General features: G+C 42.7%; 1 protein-coding gene across 4 annotated transcripts in view; it reads right to left on the bottom strand.

Moving 5' to 3' along the window:
* NPAS2 (neuronal PAS domain protein 2) overlaps positions 1–20,083 on the bottom strand; it is a 104,027-nt gene that overhangs the window by 35,706 nt on the left and 48,238 nt on the right. For all 4 annotated transcript variants that reach the window (XR_010026824.1, XM_063149793.1, XM_063149795.1 and 1 more), the window contains exons 2-5: positions 17,302–17,355; positions 12,370–12,518; positions 9,083–9,174; positions 5,705–5,794 (exon numbers count right to left, since the gene is read on the bottom strand). Coding sequence is in view for 3 of the 4 variants with exons in the window: in XM_063149793.1 (XP_063005863.1) it covers positions 5,705–5,794; positions 9,083–9,174; positions 12,370–12,518; positions 17,302–17,333 (363 nt within the window). In the remaining variant the exon portion in view is untranslated. The remainder of the gene's footprint in view (positions 1–5,704; positions 5,795–9,082; positions 9,175–12,369; positions 12,519–17,301; positions 17,356–20,083) is intronic.

The raw sequence follows: 20,083 nt of genomic DNA, 5'->3' as shown, positions 1-20,083 counted from the left end.
AACTGAGTGGCCACTTCCCTGTGGGCTGGTCATCAATTAAGTCTCAGCAATCAGCAATATTCAGTGTTTCTCAGAGACCATCAGATGCAGCAGGTATGTCCATGCAATTAAATGATGAGACCTGGAAGAGGGCTGGAAAAGGGTGTCTGGCTCCCCAGAGTGCTACTAAGCTCCATGTACAGGCCTGTTGTGGATCACTGGAATTTGTTCTCTCCCTGACAGAGCCTGACCTGCAGGAGCAGTGAGGCTGAGAGTCATCCTGAGTCAGCCAGGTCAGTCCCAGATCAAGCCCTTTCCTGGGGGGATCCCCTCAGCTCTGGGGAAATGCCCTTGGGGTGGCAGGTGTGGTTCCCCATTTCCTGCATCCTGGCAGGTGGGAGCAGGGAGAAGGGGGCTTCCACGTCTGGACATGACTTTACAGCAGTTAGTCTCCAGGGAGGGGAACTTCACAGTGCCACCAAGTCCTACTTCTGGCCAGCCATGAGCTGAATGTCCATGTGCCTCCAGCCCCATGACCAGCTGGCTTGAACCTGAAATCCATCCAAAATCTAGGAACTAAGATTTGGGAATGGAAAGAGGAGATGGATTTGTGTAAAAGGCCATGGCTGGCTCAGGGTGGAGACAACAATGAGTCTGTCATGGGCGGCCAAGAGGAAGGTGTCCCTGTGCCCAGTGTGGTGACTAACCCAACAGAGTGCCTCTGAAAGGAAGCCTGAGATAAAGTGACCCTCCAATGGCATCAACTTACATCTGTCCCACTTGAGACTACCTCAGGCTGAGCTGGCACACTGACACAGCTTTGTGTGTCATCAGAGCAGCTTCTATCAGACTGTACAGTCATGCTGAAAACATGTAAGCTGTGTATGAGACTGGCAAGTTATTAACCATCATCTATTTGTGTCATATTGTGCTTTGGTTTCCATCTGCTTTCTATTCATGCTAGCTTTTCTGTGTGGAATTCCTGTTTAGAGTGGTGAAACTCATTGAGCAGACTTTAAAAACCAGAGTGCTATGCTTTATACACACACCTTAACAAGAATACATCACTTTAGATGATTCAGTTATAAGTATTATATATGGTCATTACTTGAATATTCCTGTTGTGAAGAATAATCAAAAGTTATTTTTGTGGCTTTAGTTTATATCTTATTAATGTGAATCCTACTGATACAGTATGTGATAAAGGTTTTTTATGTATGTATAAATACTTACATACACACTTCTATATACACATACTATACTTCACAAAATATAGTACATTGTTTCATGTATCTTTTTTGTTGTGCATATGAAGAAAGAGCCTTTGGAAACTGCACTGGTGAGTTCTGTTCAAGGCTTAGGTGCAATTTCAGAATTTTTTTTTTTCCTGTAAATGATAATGATACCACCAGGTTAATTAATCTCCCATCTACTCTGCAGTAACTGCAGGAAAACTAGATGTGAGGCATCACTACTCCTCTAACTGAAACCTTTTGTCTCCATACTGTGACCAAGCTCCAATTCCAAACTCACCTTTTGCAGAGGTCTGGCACACCAGTAAAACAGTGCACAGAACAGAACTTCTGGATCTTGTACACATCAAGACTTCAACAATGCTCTTGAATCAATATGTCAACCCAGAATACATTGCTAAGTCAAACAGAGAGATGGAAGCAAATATTCCACTGTCTCACTGGAACTGTGGAAAATGCCAAGCAAGCTGTTCATAGCTAATTCTGCACCAGACCCAAAGAGCAGACATCTGATGTCATGGCAAAAAGGTAGGTGGAGAAACAGATAAGCACTGCAAAGCGATCTGGACAGACTGGATCAAAGACCTGAGACCTGTATGAGGGTCCAACAAGGCAAAGTGCCAGATCCTGCCCTTGGGCCACAACAACCCCAGGCAGTGCTACAGGCTGGGGGCAGAGAGGCTGGGAAGCTGCCCAGTGGAAAAGGACCTGGGGGTGCTGGTCCACAGCAGCTGAACATGAGCCAGCAGTGCCCAGGTGGCCAAGAAGGCCAATGGTGACCTGGCCTGGATCAGCAATGGTGTGGCCAGCAGGAGCAGGGCAGGGATTGTGCCCTGTACTCAGCACTGGTGAGGCCGCACCTCGAGTGCTGCATCCAGTTCTGGGCTGCTCAATTCATCTCACTGAGGTGCTGCAGTGTTCCAGAGAAGGACAACAGAGCTGGGGAAGGGTCAGGAGCACAGGTCTTACAAGGACCAGCTGAGGGAGCTAGAATTGCTTAGCCTGGAGAAAAGGAGGCTCAAGGAGACCTTATCATACTCTTAAAACTATCTGAAAGGAGGTTTTGGTGATGTGGAGGTTGGTCTCTTCTCCCCGGCAACCAGTGACAGGACAAGGGGAAATGGACTCAAGCTGCATCAGGGGAGGCTCAGGCTGGACATCTGAAAAAACTTCTTCATGAAAGAGTGATTAAGCATGGGAAGAGGCTGCCCAGGAAAGTTGGCAGAATCACCATCCCTGGAAGGGTTCAAAAAATGAGTGGACATTGCACTTTGTTTTAGTGGGCATGGCAGTATTAAGTCAAAGGTTGGACTTGATTTTGCAGGTCTTTTCTGACCTGATTCTACTGATAAAATTTGACCATCAGTGATAAAAATGGATCAGTTGGAGGGGAATGGTTTGCAGCTCTGTCTAATTATTCTGCAGTGAGCAGTTCTGTGCCACTGTCTGAGACAGCCAGAGTATTGCTGAATGAGATAGGCAAAGCAGACAAAAGATCAACTACAGTGACTGTGGGTAGATTTGTTAGATGAACTATGTTAATGCACAGTTATGCTGCTAAGCCTGGAATCTACTCTGCATCTTCACATCTATGGGTGCTGCTAAGCAAAGCTTTGGAGTATTTACTCCTGAAAGCTAAGGCAGGCAAAGAACACCTTTGCCTACATGGATGCTGGCCTGTTCTAAACAAAATACATCAAGTTCTGCAATAATGGGATGCATAGTTAAAATATTTCTGCAGTTTCAACAAAACAGCTGTACTCCAGAATGGAACTCCTTCCTCATAATTTCATTGCTTTTACTGTGGGATGGGGGCAGTGGTTAGGTGGAAAAATTTTTGCTGTAGGGAGAAAAAAAATCAAAGGATCTAAGCAAACATGGTGACTAGGAAAGGGGTGGTGGAGGGCTGCAAATGAGACGGGTTTCTTTCCCATCAATACAAAAAATAAAGATGGCTATGCAGTTGTGTGCTGGGATTTGGCCCCTGTATGAACCTGTATGTCCTGCACTGATTCCCACTGCTACCCTGTAACAGCAACACAGCATGATTAACTTCTGCACACTGTAAGGTGCCATGTCCTGGATTCTTCCACCCTGAGGTTTGCCTTAAGCACCCAACACAGCAGAGCAGCTCCTTGAGTTTCACTGGGTAGCCCCTGAGGAGAAATCTCAACCCTGCCAGGGACCTTCTGGAAAAGCAGGCAAGAAGGGACAGGGAGGACCCCTCCCAAGAGATTGCATGTTCTTGGAGTCATAGTGTGCCATCTGACTGGCAAATGCTGAGTTGTGATCAGATTCCAATGAGTTCACTTCAGTTAGCCATCCTTACCATGTGAGCTAGACCTCTCCATCTCAACTGACTCTACAAGTAGTCTCCAGACCTCATAAAAAAATAATTTAGAATTATAACAGGGGAAGTTTGTGTCTGAAAATTTTCCATGGAAGTATGGGAAACTGTGTTAAAGAGAACCCGATATATTTGTTCTCAGCATTGGAACTTTCATGATTTTAATGAAAAAAGAATATACATCAGTTTTATTAACAGGAGCCCTCAGAGTGCCCGCTCTGCATTTTGCCCAGTTTTGCATTCCTTTCATTGTTCAAGGCAGAAGATTTTCAGAGTATTTTTTCCCTGTTGCCACTGAGTAGAAAGAATTGGTATTTTGTCCCTCAAACAGTGACTGAATTTAGCTTACAAATAGATCCTCAAGGTAAACAAAATGAGCCACATAGATTTTCCAGATAGCACTCTGATCAGTTTTAAAACTTAAAAAAACCAAATGACAAGGACAGAGGAAGACTAAAATACCCAGTGTGCACTAGAAGCACCCTCAGCTGGGCCCCTGCCCATGGCCATAGTGATCTGCCAACCTGGGCAGGGAGAAGCCTTTATTCCTTACTCAGTTATGGCCTCTGGATGCTCCCTCTGCATGTGTGGGCTGGTGTTAACCATTACCACTCCAGCAGCTCCAGCAAGGTCTGCTCCACCTGCAGCCTGGTCAGGCTGGTCCCTGACTTGGATTGCCATGTGCTGCTTCTGTGCAAATAAAAAGTAATGTCCATCTTTATCCTTATTTGGGGCTGGATACCATGTAAGGTTATCACACAAAACACAAAGTCTTTGGGAGAGAAAACCACTTCAGTTTCTGATGGTGCAACTCAGGAATTGTAAACCTGAATCTATCCATGCTCAGTCAGGGCTTCAGACTTCAGGCACAGGGTCTGAAATCTGTCTTCCCGAAGAGGAATACTTTCCCTCAGCAGATCTATCATCTCCACTAAGAATCAGTATTTGAAAGGGATACCAATGAAATCTCCAAATGATGAAAGACAAGGAAATTTCATGGAGATCAGTATGAAAACCCCACAGCCTGTGTGTAGGACAGAGCTCTCCCCACCCTTGAAGTGAGGAAAATGTCAGAAAATAGTCAAGTACTGGTCTTCTAAACTGTTGAGAATTAAAGAAAACTGAAATAGATAGACTCAGTTCAATCTGTTGTTGCATAGCAATATTTTTGCATTTACCAGGAGCTGCTCTTTCATCAAGTTCTTTTGTCTCAGAAGAAAATAATTTTTGTTCTTATTCCAGCAAGGTAGTGTTGTGAAACACATTTGTCTGGGTGAAAAACATAACACATATTTGGTGAAAAACTAAATGAGAGAAAGAGAATTGTAATTTTCTTAAGAACATGGCAGGGGGTAGTACAATAATGATTTGGCAGCTAATTTTTTCTCCTGGGCATGTATTTATTTGAGACCAGGGTACTAAAAATGAGTGTGAGGATTAATCCATAATTATTGTGCCATTTCTCCTAGAGCAGCCTTAGCAACAGGAGCAGGGTTTGGAGCAGTCCCTGTCCCCTGCTCCTCCAGCCCAAGCCAAAGCACAGGAGTGTCTCCTGGAGCAGCATGCAGACAAAAGAAGCTGAATGTGCTGAGCATCAGCTGCACTGGTGTAGGGCTGCACCAGCACTGGCTCCACAGCAGCTCCTGGGAGCAGTGTGCTCCCCTTGGGAAAGCACAGGGGAGCTGCAGGGAGAGCTGTCAGCAGCCTCCAGCTAACTCCAGATTCAATGGGGCTTTTGTCCTTTACCTCCCTGGGAGCAGAATAAGGCCCTTAACAAGCTCCTCACTGGGCTGCCAGCAGCACTGGTGCTATTCTCTGCTAGCTTAAAAATCAGAGATGGAAAAGATCAGCCAGGTCACCCTGTCCCTCCCCTGGCCAGACTATTCCTGCAGAGCTTTTTCCATTCAAGCTGAAGTGCCTCATAGCAACAAAAACCTGAAGGATATGAATCAGACAGAGAGAGTGCAGAGCTGAGCAACAGCAGCAGCCAGCATAATGCAGGGACAAACTCTCTCACCACATTTTCAGGAAAACACCACCCCCAGCACTGCTTTACACTGCTCCTCCAAGTGCAGTGCCCAATTCTACAATGTGTAGTAGAAAAGGCAGTGCCAGAATTACTCACCGGTAAATGCCCCAGAAGAGGTGTGATGCTGTCAGACACATAGATGATGCTTCCACCTGTGGTTACTGCTATGATGAAGCCATCTAATGCCTAAGGAAAACAGACAAGTGCAGAGTGCTTTAATAGGAATGAGTGGTGTAAACAGGACATCTCATCATGTATTGATCAAAACAGTTTGACTTCGGCACCATATTGTTATCTAGTTGTAGGAATGTTATCTCAAGTTGCAGAACAGTAATTCTCTGATTTTACAGTCTGATTTAACTTTTACAAGACTCTTTGTAGTCTAGTAAAACCTACTATTGAAGCAACAAAGGGCTCACAGGAACATTTCATGTCTCAGTTTTTAAATTAATCACACATTTTAATAATGCAAAATGACTAAGACTGGATCCCTTGGAAGTTATTAAAATGAACATTTGAGCTCTGTGTAAATATCAAAGGACGATGAAAGGATGCAGTCCTATCTCAAAATGGTACTTCTCTGCAAACCCCATAAATCTCAGTTTGTATTAATGTAACATTGTATATTACTGGGCTTTCATGTAAGTAAAAGCAATGCAAATGATCAAATAATCCTTAGCCTGAGTTTTAATTGAGTGATTTATTTTAAAGGTCATGGTATTAGATTACTCATTCCAAGACAAATTCACCCTTCTGCAGAGTTTCTTCCTCACTTTGGTCCCATCTTGTGGTAAGCCCCTCCACTCCTAGGACTGAAGGGAAATGTCAGCCTTATCCCCACCCTCTGCACAGGAGCAATTTCACCTTCAAAATGAGTCTCCTCTTTGGTTTGAGCTGCCAAGTTTTGAGCTAAATTTTGCTCAAAATTAAACCTAGGTGGATTTCGAGATCTAAGGCAAGATTAACTTATTTTTTGGGGGGGATTCTCCTCAGAGTGAAATAAAACTAGATGATCTTCAGATCACTGTAAGGAGAACATCTCAAAAAATTAAGACACAACAGTAGGGGCTCAGATAATATATTAAAACCTTCCCATTGTCATTAGGGAGTCACCAGTGAGGTTCCCAACCCTTCAAGTGGAGCAAGTCTGGGCCCTTCCTGTCAGTTCCCCGATGTTCTGGAGTCAGTTTTGGCAGCAGTACTTGAGCAGCAAAGGCCCTGCAAGCACAGCTGAATCAGAGCAGTGTTTGACAATGCTCCAGGGGCCATACTTGCTCAGGAGACAGGTGTACTGCAAACAGCCTGACCAGAGAGCCACGGCAGCATTACTAAACCATACCACAGATCCAGGCCTGCCTCCAAGCCAGACTTGCAGTTGATCTTGTAAGCCCCAGCACATCCTTCCCCCCCGCTGACTTCAATAAGGGAAAGAATTCTGAGAATACTGGAAAATGCTAATTGTTAAGGAAAAAAAAAGGAAAACACAAAGCCTTGAATAAAGACACAGACATATGTTCCTTTTTCCAGAGACTGCTGAGCACCCACAACTATTTAAGTCAATGGGAATCTGCTGGTGCTTCAATCCTTTGAAAAGCAAGTCAATAACTTATACCCCAGTAGAAGAGTGAGTGTTTAGCATCTCTGAAAACCCTCCAGCTGCTATAGTTAGTTTGATTTTGTTAATCTAGGTGCAGAGAATATGTTTTTCTTTGGTGCAGTACATTCAAGCTGTTTTCTAAAAAAGCATGATAGCTGTTAACCCATAGAAGAGAGCGGTTTTACAAGGCAGTTGGATCGTGCATGTTACTATGGTGAAGGTTGTTAGTTTTTAAAAAATCAAGTCTTTATTTCATATCCAATGCAAATTACACACAGTGACTCATATCAGAGCTTTGTGGTAAAATCAAGTTAATGTGTGCATACATAACTCTGTTTTTATTTACTTGCAACTGGACATTCCAACATTAAGGGAGCATTTTCATCTTCAAAGGTTTTACTATTGCATCAGTCCTAGACAGACAAACAGAGCCTAATGCCCACTGTAATTTGGTGACAGCCTTTTCAATGTGGTAAGAAAAGGCCATTTTCAGGAAAGCTGATATATTACTGCAGTCAATTATGCCTTGAGTCTTTTGAATTAGTGCTCAGAAAAAGCCCTACCCATCTTTTAATAACAGGACAGGAAAAACTTCAAGCAGTCTTGTTCAAATGCTAATAAAATAAGATTAGTAGAAAGGCAAAATAGCAGGGAATGATGAACATCTGTCACAACAGGACATCCCAATACCCAATGTTATCCTGAAGGGCATGGAAAATCACAGTAGCAAGAAGGTGATTTATAAGCTGGGAAACCAAAAGTGATTGTTTTAATCTAAAATTGTGTAGCATACAAGTAGAATCAACAAAGACCCAACCTGTCAAAACAACAGTCAATTTACTGCTATCAGAGGGACATATTTCAGTGCAGACTGAGGGAGTTATGTGTGTTAAGTTCCTGTGCACAGAGATGGAAATGGGTGGTTGTCAGAGCAATGGGAGCAAAGTGTCTCATAAAACTAGTCCAGGGGAATCTCATCACAACAAATTGCAATGGCCAAAGGACTGCCAGCCTCTGGGAGCCAGCAATGTGCTCTGGCTTTATGCCACTCCTTGGTGGTGAAGTTGTTCCCCACATCCTTCCCTTCCCATCACCAGAGCCTGGATCATGTGCCATGTTCACATCATTTGTGGGAGAAGAAGCTTGTTCTCAAAGGACACTGTGGGGCTATGCAACATCTGTGTGTTTAGTATAGGAGAAGACCCCGGCTAAAGGCAGTTCTAGCTATTACTGAGAGAGAAAAATGCATTCTAGCAACTCATTTGCTTTTCATTTTGAACCTACATAAACACCATTGCACTGCCTCCCTTCAAATCCCAGCTAGCATTAAAAGAACCAAGCATCAAAAGAATATGCTATAATTGAAAAACTAGGATTGGAAAATGCTAGAATAAGAGGTGTTTGATAAGGGCCTTGAAAATCTGAGTGGAAGCACCAACTGTATCAAGCCAAGAGGAGCTGTCAGGCTTTATCTGCTTGTTCAGCACCTAGCACTATAGGGATGCGACACCACTGTGTTTCAGGTGCTAATCTTGCATAAATATTAGATGCTAACAACGCCTTCCAAGAACAGCAGAAAAACAGCCATGTGCCCTTTACCTCACCTCTGTTTGTAAAAAAAAAACAAACCTGTGATTTGAATCTTTGCCCTGAACTTCTTTCCTTGGGAGTTGCTGCACAGTTCTGCAGGCTGCAGCAGCCCAGCGCAACAGTACTGCTGAGAGGGAAGAGCAACAGGTGACACCTCTGCTTGATAGTCAAATACAGCAGTTCCCAAAACCTCCTCTTCTGGAAGGGCAGATGACAGTTTGTTCTAAATGCATGGGCGTTTCCATGAGTGCTAGACAAAATTAGGAAAGGTGTATGTGCATGTTTACCTCCAACATCAGCTGGGTGAATTCTTCATTGCTGAGAAATGAAGGCTTCCAGTCCTGCTGAATTTCAGAAATCTCCGTCTGTGCTGAGACTTCTAGACAAAGAGAATATTTACATCTTTAAAATTCAAATTAACTTCTATCTTGAAATATTACATATGAGTTGCTAGGAAAAGAGAGAAATAACCTTTGTATTCAAAAATTGCAGTTTTCAAGCCTGAAATGTTTTCCTCATTTTTTACTCAAGTCAACTTGTACTGACTTCAGTGGGAGCTTGTATTCACAAGGCTATTGACCTCAAGCAGCATTACAGGGGTATTGATCAAAAGATAAAACCACTTTGCATGAAATTAAAATCAAGGCAAGGATTAGCATGTGTCCAATTGCTATTTACAATTTACAGCTTCAAAATCAGGATTCTAGAGAGGCTTCAGCCTATAGCTTCTGTGCCAAACAGAACAGCAAGAAAGCTCCTTCAGAGGAGCCCCAAAGGGCTGTGACCCCAAACTGCAGAGCTATTGCTCTGTTTTCCAGAAGGAGAGCGAATCACAAGCATTTGCAGCAGCTTTACACTGGTGCTACGGCCACCACCCTCTCCCTGCCTTCAGCCACATGGTGCAGGGCAGCCGAGGAGAAGGAATGGAGCTCCAGCATCTCATCCCAAATCCTGTCTGGAGGGCAGGGTCACCTGTGCTGCCAGCCCAAAAGGTCCCAAGAGGAGATCTGCCCCACTGTTGTCCTTTCCTGACCACGTGGCAGAGGGCTTGCGCCTGGAGGGCTTTCCATGGAGGAGTGCAGACACACCAGGAAAACAACTCACAGCTTTGCACTGAAATTGGGACCATACTGGATTGCTGGTTTGCCTTTGGAAAACAGTCATTTATGTTAGCTCTGAGTCAAACAGGATTCTGGGGGATAGCTCTAATTTACAGAAACTTGAGCTGGTTTATAGTTTGCTGCTCACTCTGCTTCTCTAGGAGGGCTCCCTCACTCAGGTCTAGTAGTGAGGGGATGGTGAGCACAGACTCTTCTCTTTTCAGCACCTCCTGACAATTAGCACTTTAATTAATCCTGTTGATTAACACTTCCAGAGCATGTAACACTCAATGCTCTGTATTCAGAGCACGTAGGCAAACTGGCCAGAGAAACACAAATGGACAAATGATACTAAAGACAGTAAAGTTCTACAAGTGTCAGTGCATTTTGTCACGAAGAAAGAAATCAAATCCTCTGCTCAGGCTGTATTAGTGGAGATGCAGCCATTTGCTCCTACCAGCTCATTTGAGTTGCTTTCTGCACCACTTGGGGCTGTCACTGGCAGCCCAGCAACTCTCCACAGCTCCCGTGGTTTTACACACAGCTTTGAAAAGCAGACTAAGGAAAAAGAGTCGATCAGATTTTTAAAGTAGTTTCAGAATATAGGATACTTTCAGCTGATCTGTAGCTGGGAAAAGCCAATGCACATGAAATGGTGAGTGTTGGGAGAATTACTTGAGATTTGGGAGATTCTGTGGATTATAATGAAGGAGGCTGTTTATGAAGGAAAAAATCTGAAAATTTGCCTTCTTCTCTGTTATGACTAAAATCTTGGTTTAGCCTACCAAACAGAGGGGGAACATGACTCAATAAACCAGATCCAAAGTACACTGAGGATAATCAACACTTTTAAATGCTGATGCTTTGTATTATATTCTGACTACTAATCTGCTTTAAAAATAGATAACATTTGCTTTTTTTAGCAAGTGCACAAACCCCAGTCACATTTTGACCCAATTGCTGTGGAAAGATTTGTGACTGTTAGCTTTCCTTCATCTAGCTGTTTTTCAAGGAAAAGCACCTTTTGGAGTAAATTATTTAGACCTTCAGCTACATTTATACACCTAATTTCAAATCTTGGGTGACTGTTCTTTGCTTAGCTTTATAACTGAGCATATTCACATCTTCCCATGCCTTAGGCAGCTAAAAAAAAAAAGGTGAGTTATTACTACAATTTTTTGAAAGTGTACGTAACTATTAAACCTTGAGATGTCCTGGTCATCCCCTCCTGTACAAACACAGGTTAACAGTTGGACTCATTGGTCTTAAATGTCTTTTCCAACCTAAACAAATATATGATTCTATCTTGTCTGTGGAAAAAATTCATTTAAGAAGAAATTGCACTCTAATGCCAGAACCATTAAAGTTATTTCCTCAGTAAGATTGACATCTGTGACTCCATTCTGTTACAAGTCATGATATAAGAGTTTTAATGGTCTTTCCTGTTACACCCAGAGCTCTGCAGAGAGTGCAGGAAGGAGGTGCTGGATGAGCCAAGGTAAGCCAGGTGAAGTAGTGCATCATCTTGTGAGACCCCTTTATGCTTTCTGGGACCAGGGCATTCCCCACAATCACCCACTGAAGCCTCTTCATCATAGGGGCAGAGCAGGAGAGCCCCATTTTAATCAGTGCCCTGATTTACCAGGGAGAAGCATTTCAGTGTACCACTACTGGTGCATGTCAAAGCATCAGGAAGGCCCCATTGCACATTCTCCCCTCTGAGTAGAAACTAGACCTAAGAGAGTAGCTCAGCAAGGTCAGAAATCTCCTCTGCCCTCTGTGAAGGTACATTTCTAAGGGACTTAACTGTCTCTGGTGCAAGCATTTTAAAAAATGAACTCCTGGCTTTCTGATGCTGAATTTGACTACTGCAACTGGATGCTGTGCACATGTGATGTAGCTTCTGCTTGTGCAAACTGGGTGAAGCATGTCAACTATCTGTGGATGCAATTTGCTGCTGCCAGCTTCAAAAAAAGAGGGACTTTCTGGTCTGAGTTTTCTACTCAATGTGGAAAATTGAGTCCTGCACAGTTCACTGAGGAGCTGGGGTGCTGAACAGATTGCTTCCCTGCATTTTTTCTGCAGAGAAACTGGGGCAAATGCTTTGTTCTACTGCTCAGAATATTGCAAATTTCAAGTAAGGCAATATTCCTTCTCCTCCCAAATCTCTCTTGTTCAAAGCATCTGTCTTCTTCATGAATGTTGCAGGGCACTGTTGCCATCCTTCTCTCAGCTGCTGCCATTTCCCCCTTCTCTAGCAGGTTGAGAGTCATCTTCAACTGAAGAGCAAACAAGGAGATGGATGTGGGCAGCACAGTGTCTGCAAATGATCTTTTTTGATGAGGCAGGAACAAACTTCAAATACCTTATGTCGGCACTTTTAGGTCCCTCAAGCCATTCTGATAATCACTGAAGGAAACAGGATATTATGGTAACTGTCTGGCAAGTGCATGAGGAGCAGCACTAAATCTTACCATTGTGTTTCTGCAGAAAGCCGATGACTTTTTCCAGCACAGTGGTTTTGTCCATTTTGCGAGTGTTGCCTGGAAGCATGGAGCTGAGCTCTTTGATGAGAACATTGAACTGATCGCGCCTCTTCTTCTCAGACTTGTTACGCGAAGCCCTGCAGACAAGGGAAAAGAAACAAAGGATGAGCAGAGCAAGAAGGAAAATGATCATGTATGTACCTGCTCTTTGCAATGTATTTACATAAAATCAGCTTGCTGCACAGGTCAGCGTGTGAAGATTGACACTGGACTCCAGAAAAGCAGCAGAAGCAAGTAGAAGGCAACAGTTGCCACCTCCTGCTCTTGTCTTTGAGCCACCTTTAGTGCCCAGTGAAGAGATGGAGGCTCTGCTCACTCCTCTGTGCTGCCTCTGGACACTCCAGCTGAGCTTATCAGGACAGCATTGAGCTTGTAGTTGAAGGAGCTCTGTCCATCTCCCAGACATATGTAGGATCTTAAAAATTCATGCAGTCTCTGGGGAGGCACTCAGAGTGAGAAGAAAAAGGAATACTGTGACAACAGTAAAACTGTCCATAAAGAAGAAGAGTAGAGACTGGATCATACCCATCTGTGCAGTCTTAACAGAAGAGAGGGATCCCAGTCCTGCAGCTGTTGCACAGGAAGTGGGTTGATCTAGAAGGACTTGTCCACTTTGGTCACAGGTGCTCTGCCTACCTCCAGGCTGGCAGAGAAGAATCAGGATATTGTTTTCCAGTCATTAAGATCAGAGACCTGGGTAGAAGTTGCTGCAGCTCCCATCTGGTTTGTATGCCACTTTGTTCAGTCTCCTTTCCAAGGTCACAATGACAAGCAGGAGAGGGCATCAGCATGGATTGTTTGAGGCTGGGATGCATTGCCATACTTGGGGTCTTGGAAGTGCCAGCAGTGCTTGCCCTTAATCTGTGTGCCACTGGGAAAATCAGTGCCAGTGCCCCAATCTCTAGGTCTAAAACAAAGACTCTACAGCTTTCTTCACCAGTCTTGTCTGTTTAGATTGCAGATTCCTCAGAGAGAGTCTGCTTCTGCTGCTGCATTTCAAGAGCTCAAAGGAAGAAAGGATCTGATTTCATTTGGGGTATTTTGGCACCATCATAATACTGTCATTAAGGCTGTTGATAATCTTTTCAGCATGCGCACTTTAGTTTTTTTTAACCCCATGCCAATCCGTACACACACATTTTCTGACTTCTTCTCATGAATACCACAACTGTTTGACTCAGAGGTTATCACCTGGACTTCTGTATCCACATGGAAATAGAAATAAGTATAGCCCAGTAGGTTTGTTTGTTCTTCTGAAAGCTCCTCAAGCAGATGAGATTTGCCTTGTCAATTATGCAAAGACTGAAAAATCTTGCTACAGGTAGATGGAAAAGAAAAGCCAAGAGGCCAGTTCTCACTATGACTTTATCAGTCCCAGCTAACTCTGCTGCGCCTCAAAGCAGCTCTGGATGCACAATACTGAAAGTCAGAGCAGAATTTAGCCCAGCATCTACATCCCCTGTAAGGACCAGGATGGCAATAAACATTTTCAGCAGAGAAATCACTACAGAGGCTTCTGGATGTTACTACTGACAGAGGGGTAATTTTTGTTTGTCTTGCTCTCAACCCTGAATGCACTTGGAGATACGCTGGATAGAAGCCAATGCTTGATTATTTTACAGCTTTGAACACAAGAGATTGGGTGGATACTGCCTGACTGATTTCAGCTTGCTCTTATTACACTGCAAAAGGCTGTCAGAACAAGATGTGAAAAGCTCCAGCCTTATCCTCTTTCTCAACAGTTCAGGGCAACATTAAGAATATCAACATTTTACTTCCTCATAATTCAATCCTCAGTTCATTTTAAGCCTAAAGAGCCCAGATTTCCCTGAAAATAAAGCAAACCACCAGCTGTCAATAGGGAATGTGTTGCTTAAAAAAAAAAATGAAAAAAATAGAAAAAAAAAAAGAAAAAAGCCTTGACAGAAATATAAAGTATCTATTTTTAACACTTCACATTTTATTCACAAAGGAAATATAAAAACTCCTCTAGTGGAAATAACTCTACCAAGATATGAATCAATGAGCACAGTTAAGTTTCGAAAAGGAAAAAAAAATGAGAAAAGATTGGAAAAAAATGATAAAAACTATCCCTGCACAGTTGAAAATACTTTGTTTAGTACAGTTATAAATGCATGAAGTAACATAGTTTTCATCACTTCCCTTTGAAGATTATTTTCTAGCCTTGCTTACTTCACTGCTAGGGCATACAATTACAGTAAGCCAAAACAACCTCTGTCTTAATTCCATACTACTTGTCCTAGTTCTCCTCCTTCCTTGCTACTCCATAAAGATTACAGCACGTTCAAGGGGAAGGAGGAGACACAGTATGAATAAAATCACGATTTTTAGTAAATACAGTTAAAAGCAATACAGAACAACCTGAACTCAGAATGAACAAAATCAACAACAGCCATTTTTATTCACTTACATATATGCTGCTTGTTGTCTTAGACAGATACTGACTGAGTAATAGATACTGCATTTTGCTAATTTACAATGAAATGTGACTTTACACTAAATTTCAGATTTCTTCTGCCTGTCCAGTGGAGTGTGTTATATATGCATCACTGCAAGTAACTGTACCACATATCTTCATTCAGATTCTTAAATTTACTTTTTATTTCAGTGGAAAATGGCAGGTAGTAGTCTTCATGATTAAGCACTTTCTCATGATTTACTTCAAGCTGGTTTTGGTTGGAATTTGGAATTCAACTGAAATGTAAAAAAAGTATTTTAAAATTATATAGTATTAAAGTAAACCGAAAGAAGAGCAAATAGAGAAAAAAGTGCACAAAGCACACCTTTTGTTTAAAATTATAAAAATCTAAAACCAAAATAAACCTCATCCCGCACCAAAGAACTGAAAAGGAAACTATGGCTTCTGATCTGAGAAGATCAGAAAACCTCACACAGGTCTTCAATGCTGCCAACTGTGGTGCCATCATACCCACATTTTAGTCCTCAGGTTATGAGAGCGACGTTGTGCCTTAGGGAGTCAGGTGATGCAGAACAGGGCTCAATTTAACCAGTGTTCTTCCTGATCTTGGCCAAATATTAAACACCTGGCACAAGGGTGGGAGTGCAAGTGCCTCTTCTCAGGAGAGGATGGATCCTTTTTCCATGTCTGTGTAATGCAACCTGTAGGTGCCTAATAAATTGCAGCAGATAGACACGGTGTGAATGTGTATCTCTACACACACCTAACCTGAGAAATTCACCTCCTGGCTTGAGACCATCCCAACAACTTAGGTCCAGAAGTTTTCAGTCTCACCTACTTTTAACCGAGAAAATAAAAGGAGAGAACAATTTCTGGGGCTTTTTAATCCCCTCTGGTGTTTCTCAGCCCTGAGGGACCCAGTCCTCATACCAAAGAGAAGGAAAAAAAAGCAGTTCCCTTGTGGTACAGGACAGGTGAAAGTCCTCAGCTTACATGACATAGCAGCAAAATATTAATCAAATAGCTTCTCCTAAGTTTGACTCTCTCTGGAAGAAAACCTGTAGCTTTTAAATGAATCTGAACCATTTCAGTATAATGTATTAACTTTAGATCTTCGTGAAGCATCTCATTATTTCAAGCTCGATTTCAACTTTAGCTTTATTGCTAAAAAGAAAAATGAACTTATATTACAATCTGAAGAAGCAGTTTCCTTTTCTAATTTTGAAAGTTATAACTTTTTTATGCACCCTGATAGAGGCCAGCCCCAGGGTACGACAAAAATTCCTTCTGGGAACAAACGGCATGAAAACCATACCAGATGGTGATGACAATTGCCGAGAGCGAGGATACGTGTTATCCTATTTTTTTACATATATGCATTCATTTAATGAATTTCTCTTTTACTAGACAATTAGCACACAAATATCTTGAAGATGATCAGGCCTTTAGCAGGTGAAGCAGTGCTGCAAGGTGGGCTCCTTTCTGCACCCTCCAAAAGGAAGCAAAGGGGAGCAGCTGAGCCTGGCTGCAGCCTGTGCTGACCTATATTGGTGAAACAAAGCTGCAGGGAGGGAAAGGAGCAGAGAAGGAATCAAAAGAGATGAAACTGGATCAACTGCTTGTGCCTGGACTGGAAATACTTTCATTAGAAGGAACCAAGGGGAAAAATGTGGGCAACCTCTGTCTCTCTCTAAAGTAATTAAACTGTGGGCTGAGGCATTGATAACCTCGAATGCTTCCAAACTGCTTTTCTGCAGATGCCGGTCAGCTCTGACACTTACTAGGAGTTTCATTGCCACAGGTCTTCTGCCTTGAAACACACCTTTTCTCTCCCAACAAAGGGTTCACAGTGAATTCCCACCAACTGGGACTCAATGGAGTACAGACTGCATGTGAATATAGGTTTGTGCCAGTTTAAAGCTGACTTTTTGTGGTCTTTCTCTGCTCCGAAGGTAACTTCTGGGTGTTTTCATTGCTGTGAGACAGGCATTGATGAATAAATGAATAAATGGCCATTCTAATAGGGAAAAACCCCACTTTTCCTGTTCTTTTTCTTTTGCAAAATGTATTTAAAGAAAAAAGAAAACCACAACATTTTTGTACACTCTGGAAGCTCAGATGATGTATTATAGTGGCAAAAGAATGTTGTTGGTGCTTCACTTCTGATGTTCTGCAGTCATGTGAAGAAAATGATCAATGCCTTGGCTTTTTTAACATTTTCCACAGGAAACAGTGCTAGGTTATTTTCTTCTTACAGTGCAGCCAGGAGTAGGAGACTGTGAGATGGCAGTTTTCCAAGTTGTGCTTGACTGTATTTTACTGTCTTGCTCTTTGATTAATGGATTTTGGATAAAACAGCTTCTGCAACAACAAACAGTATCAAGCTCATCACAGAGAGTTATAAAGGAAAAGATACTCACCTCTTTGCCCTGTCTTTCTCATCTTCATCCATTAGATTGTCTAAGCAGTTTTTTCTGTTGAAGGAATGCAAGAATCAGTATGAACTGTCACTTTTTTAGCTCTATTTGCAGGTTAATCTCACAGTCACTCTATTTCAATTTAATAACACTGTGATGATATCCAGGTCAAATAAATGTGTCAGCAGTGCTCTATGCCACAGTCCTTGATTTTAGGAAATATCCATTGTGGGTAATGTTATTCCTGAACATTATGCTAGCCTTAGGGTCTCCTAGGCAGGGATCAAGGCTCCCAGGCACCACGTGGTGCATCAGCACAGTACAAAAACAGCCACTTCTTGGGGATTTTTTTGTGTGGCAGTTACTCTCTGCAAACTTGCAGGCTGGATGAGCCTGGGGTCTGCTCAAGCTGAAAAGCATTTTCCTTGCCCCCCATGTTCCCACCAAAACCGTCTTTAGTGCAAGAGCCAGCATCACTGATGCCTTTGACCTCTCTGCTCTTCCTACTGGGAAGCTCTTCATCCTCCTCTGTGGATCTTGACCCAAAGCCAAACAAGATGTTAATAACCCCTCAAATTGAAGTGTCCTTATAAATCCCACTGCCTAAGCCATACTAAAAATCCCTCCTGCAGCCCAGTCAGACCACCTGCCCAGCCATGCTGGCACCAAGCATGGGGACTGTCCCATCCCCTTCACTCTTTTTGCTAATCTTCCCCAAAATGTTGTGACCTCAGCTTTGTAGTACAATTTCTCCAGCAGTGTGAGCTGTAAGGAGAAAAGGGTAAATTGGGTAAATTTGTGTAGGCAAGGCAAAGGGAAAAATACAAAAGCAGCCCAGCTGAAGGCTGAGCGCCTCAGAAACCGTTGTCACTAGCTCACTGCCCACCCTCCTTTGCTCTGTGACCTTATGAGACAGTGATGCTTGATCTGTCACCACTTCAGCCCAAGAAGGAAGCTCTGTGCTACTGCACCTCTCATGGCATCTGGCATCCCTTTTGGGTACAAAATCCGTGTGCTGCTGCATCCCACACACTTATTTTCTGAAACAGCAGCACAATGCTACTGGATATTGTCAAAGCCTCATTTTCAAAGCAGAGGTGTAGTGATAGGCAATGATAACACTCTTTTTCAGCAATCAATGTTTCTCATTTAATGAGTCCTCAACATGTAAGACATGAATAAAATTGGAAGGGAGGAGGAAGGAAGTTAATTGCTAGGCTTTATTTAAGCCCATGTTATTTTCCACATATGAGTCACACATAAATTTGCCTGTTTAAAGAACATTTTATGAAAAAACCAAAGTGAAAACTCAACAATAGTAAAACCAGTGCTTCTGTTAGTAGTTCTCTTACAGCAACATTCTACCTGGTCATTACTCAACAGTTAGCTAAGAACACAAAACCCATAACCTTTTATCAAATGAGTTATGAGGAATTAGATCCACTGGTCACTGACTGGGGGGTAAAGCTGCTACTTAATGGCACTCAGCTCTTTGATGAAGGATAAACAGGAAATATGAAGGCCAAGGGACTAGTTTTTTCAGTCATAACTGATGAATTCAAATTGCTGAATTCCCTTATACAGAAAAACATAACAAATAATACCAAATAGTTTTTAGATTATTTTTCAGGTATTTGTTTTGACTTTCAAAACAGCCACAGTCATGGCAGTCAAAACAGTCATGATTTTTGACTTGCAAGTCAGCCATATCATAATCCATATTTTGGACTAGGAAAATGTATAAGGCCAGCAAAATTCTATTAACCAGTGTTTTACATATATTTTAGGTGTTTATTTCCTTAGTCCCACAATGAAACTGTTATCCCAATCACTATGTTTTCAAGTAATTCAGGCTAAAATGCAATGACAATAGTCAATGTGTTTTGTTGTTATTTGCTCACTTATTGCAACCTATGCTATTCAAGAATACAGAGGGCATAGTTTAAATGGCAAGGTTAGCATTCAGTATTTTGCAGTGTTTCTTGGCTAAATCCTTGCTCACAATCAGCAGGATGTTAAGGAGTATGAAGGGACCATGAAGATCATCTGGACCCAACGGTGGGAGGACACCTTTCACTAGACCAGGTTGATCAAGGCCTTATCCAACCTGGCCTTGGACACTACCAGGGTTGGGACATCCACAACCTCCCTGGGCAACCTGTTCCAGTGTCTCACCACCCTCACGGTGCAGCACAGCACAGCACAGCACAGCACAGCACAAAATGTTCTGTGGCATGCACACATGTTGAATCTAGGGTATGACAATCTAAATGGGGCAGCATCACCAGCAGAAGTCGCTCTCCCTGAATCCCTAAAGGTCTTCCTCTGGCTGTAACAGACTCCCAGTAGAAAGCAGGAATACAAGTGTGCTGAGTGGCTGTGAGGAAGGATGGAGGTGGATGAGACAGTCAGTATTGGTGCTGCTCAGCCCCGGCTCTTTTGGAGAGGCACAATGCACCTAATGAAAGGGGCTTCCTACAGCTGTACCCCATAAACCATCAAGAAGAAATTACACTGCCAGGAAGCCTCTACTCTTGAGAGAGAGCAACAGATCAAACTGGTCTGTTCTGCCAAGGATTTGGCTAGATCTGTAAAGCAATTCATGGCCAGCTTCCAGTAAACAAGGTTTCTGAGTGATTGACATGAAATTCTGGACCTGCTGTGCTGTTGTTAGCATGAGACAATATCTAATTGTCATTTTGCTTCTGTTTGCTCACATGGCAAAATCTCTAGAGCATCATAAGCATTGCTAACAGGGTTTGCTAGTACATATGTACCATATGAA

Source organism: Melospiza melodia, chromosome 2, assembly GCF_035770615.1.
Source record: "Melospiza melodia melodia isolate bMelMel2 chromosome 2, bMelMel2.pri, whole genome shotgun sequence".
Taxonomy (NCBI): domain Eukaryota; kingdom Metazoa; phylum Chordata; class Aves; order Passeriformes; family Passerellidae; genus Melospiza; species Melospiza melodia.
The sequence above is the reverse complement of the archived record's forward strand: the minus strand, read 5'-3'. Positions and strand labels throughout refer to the sequence as shown.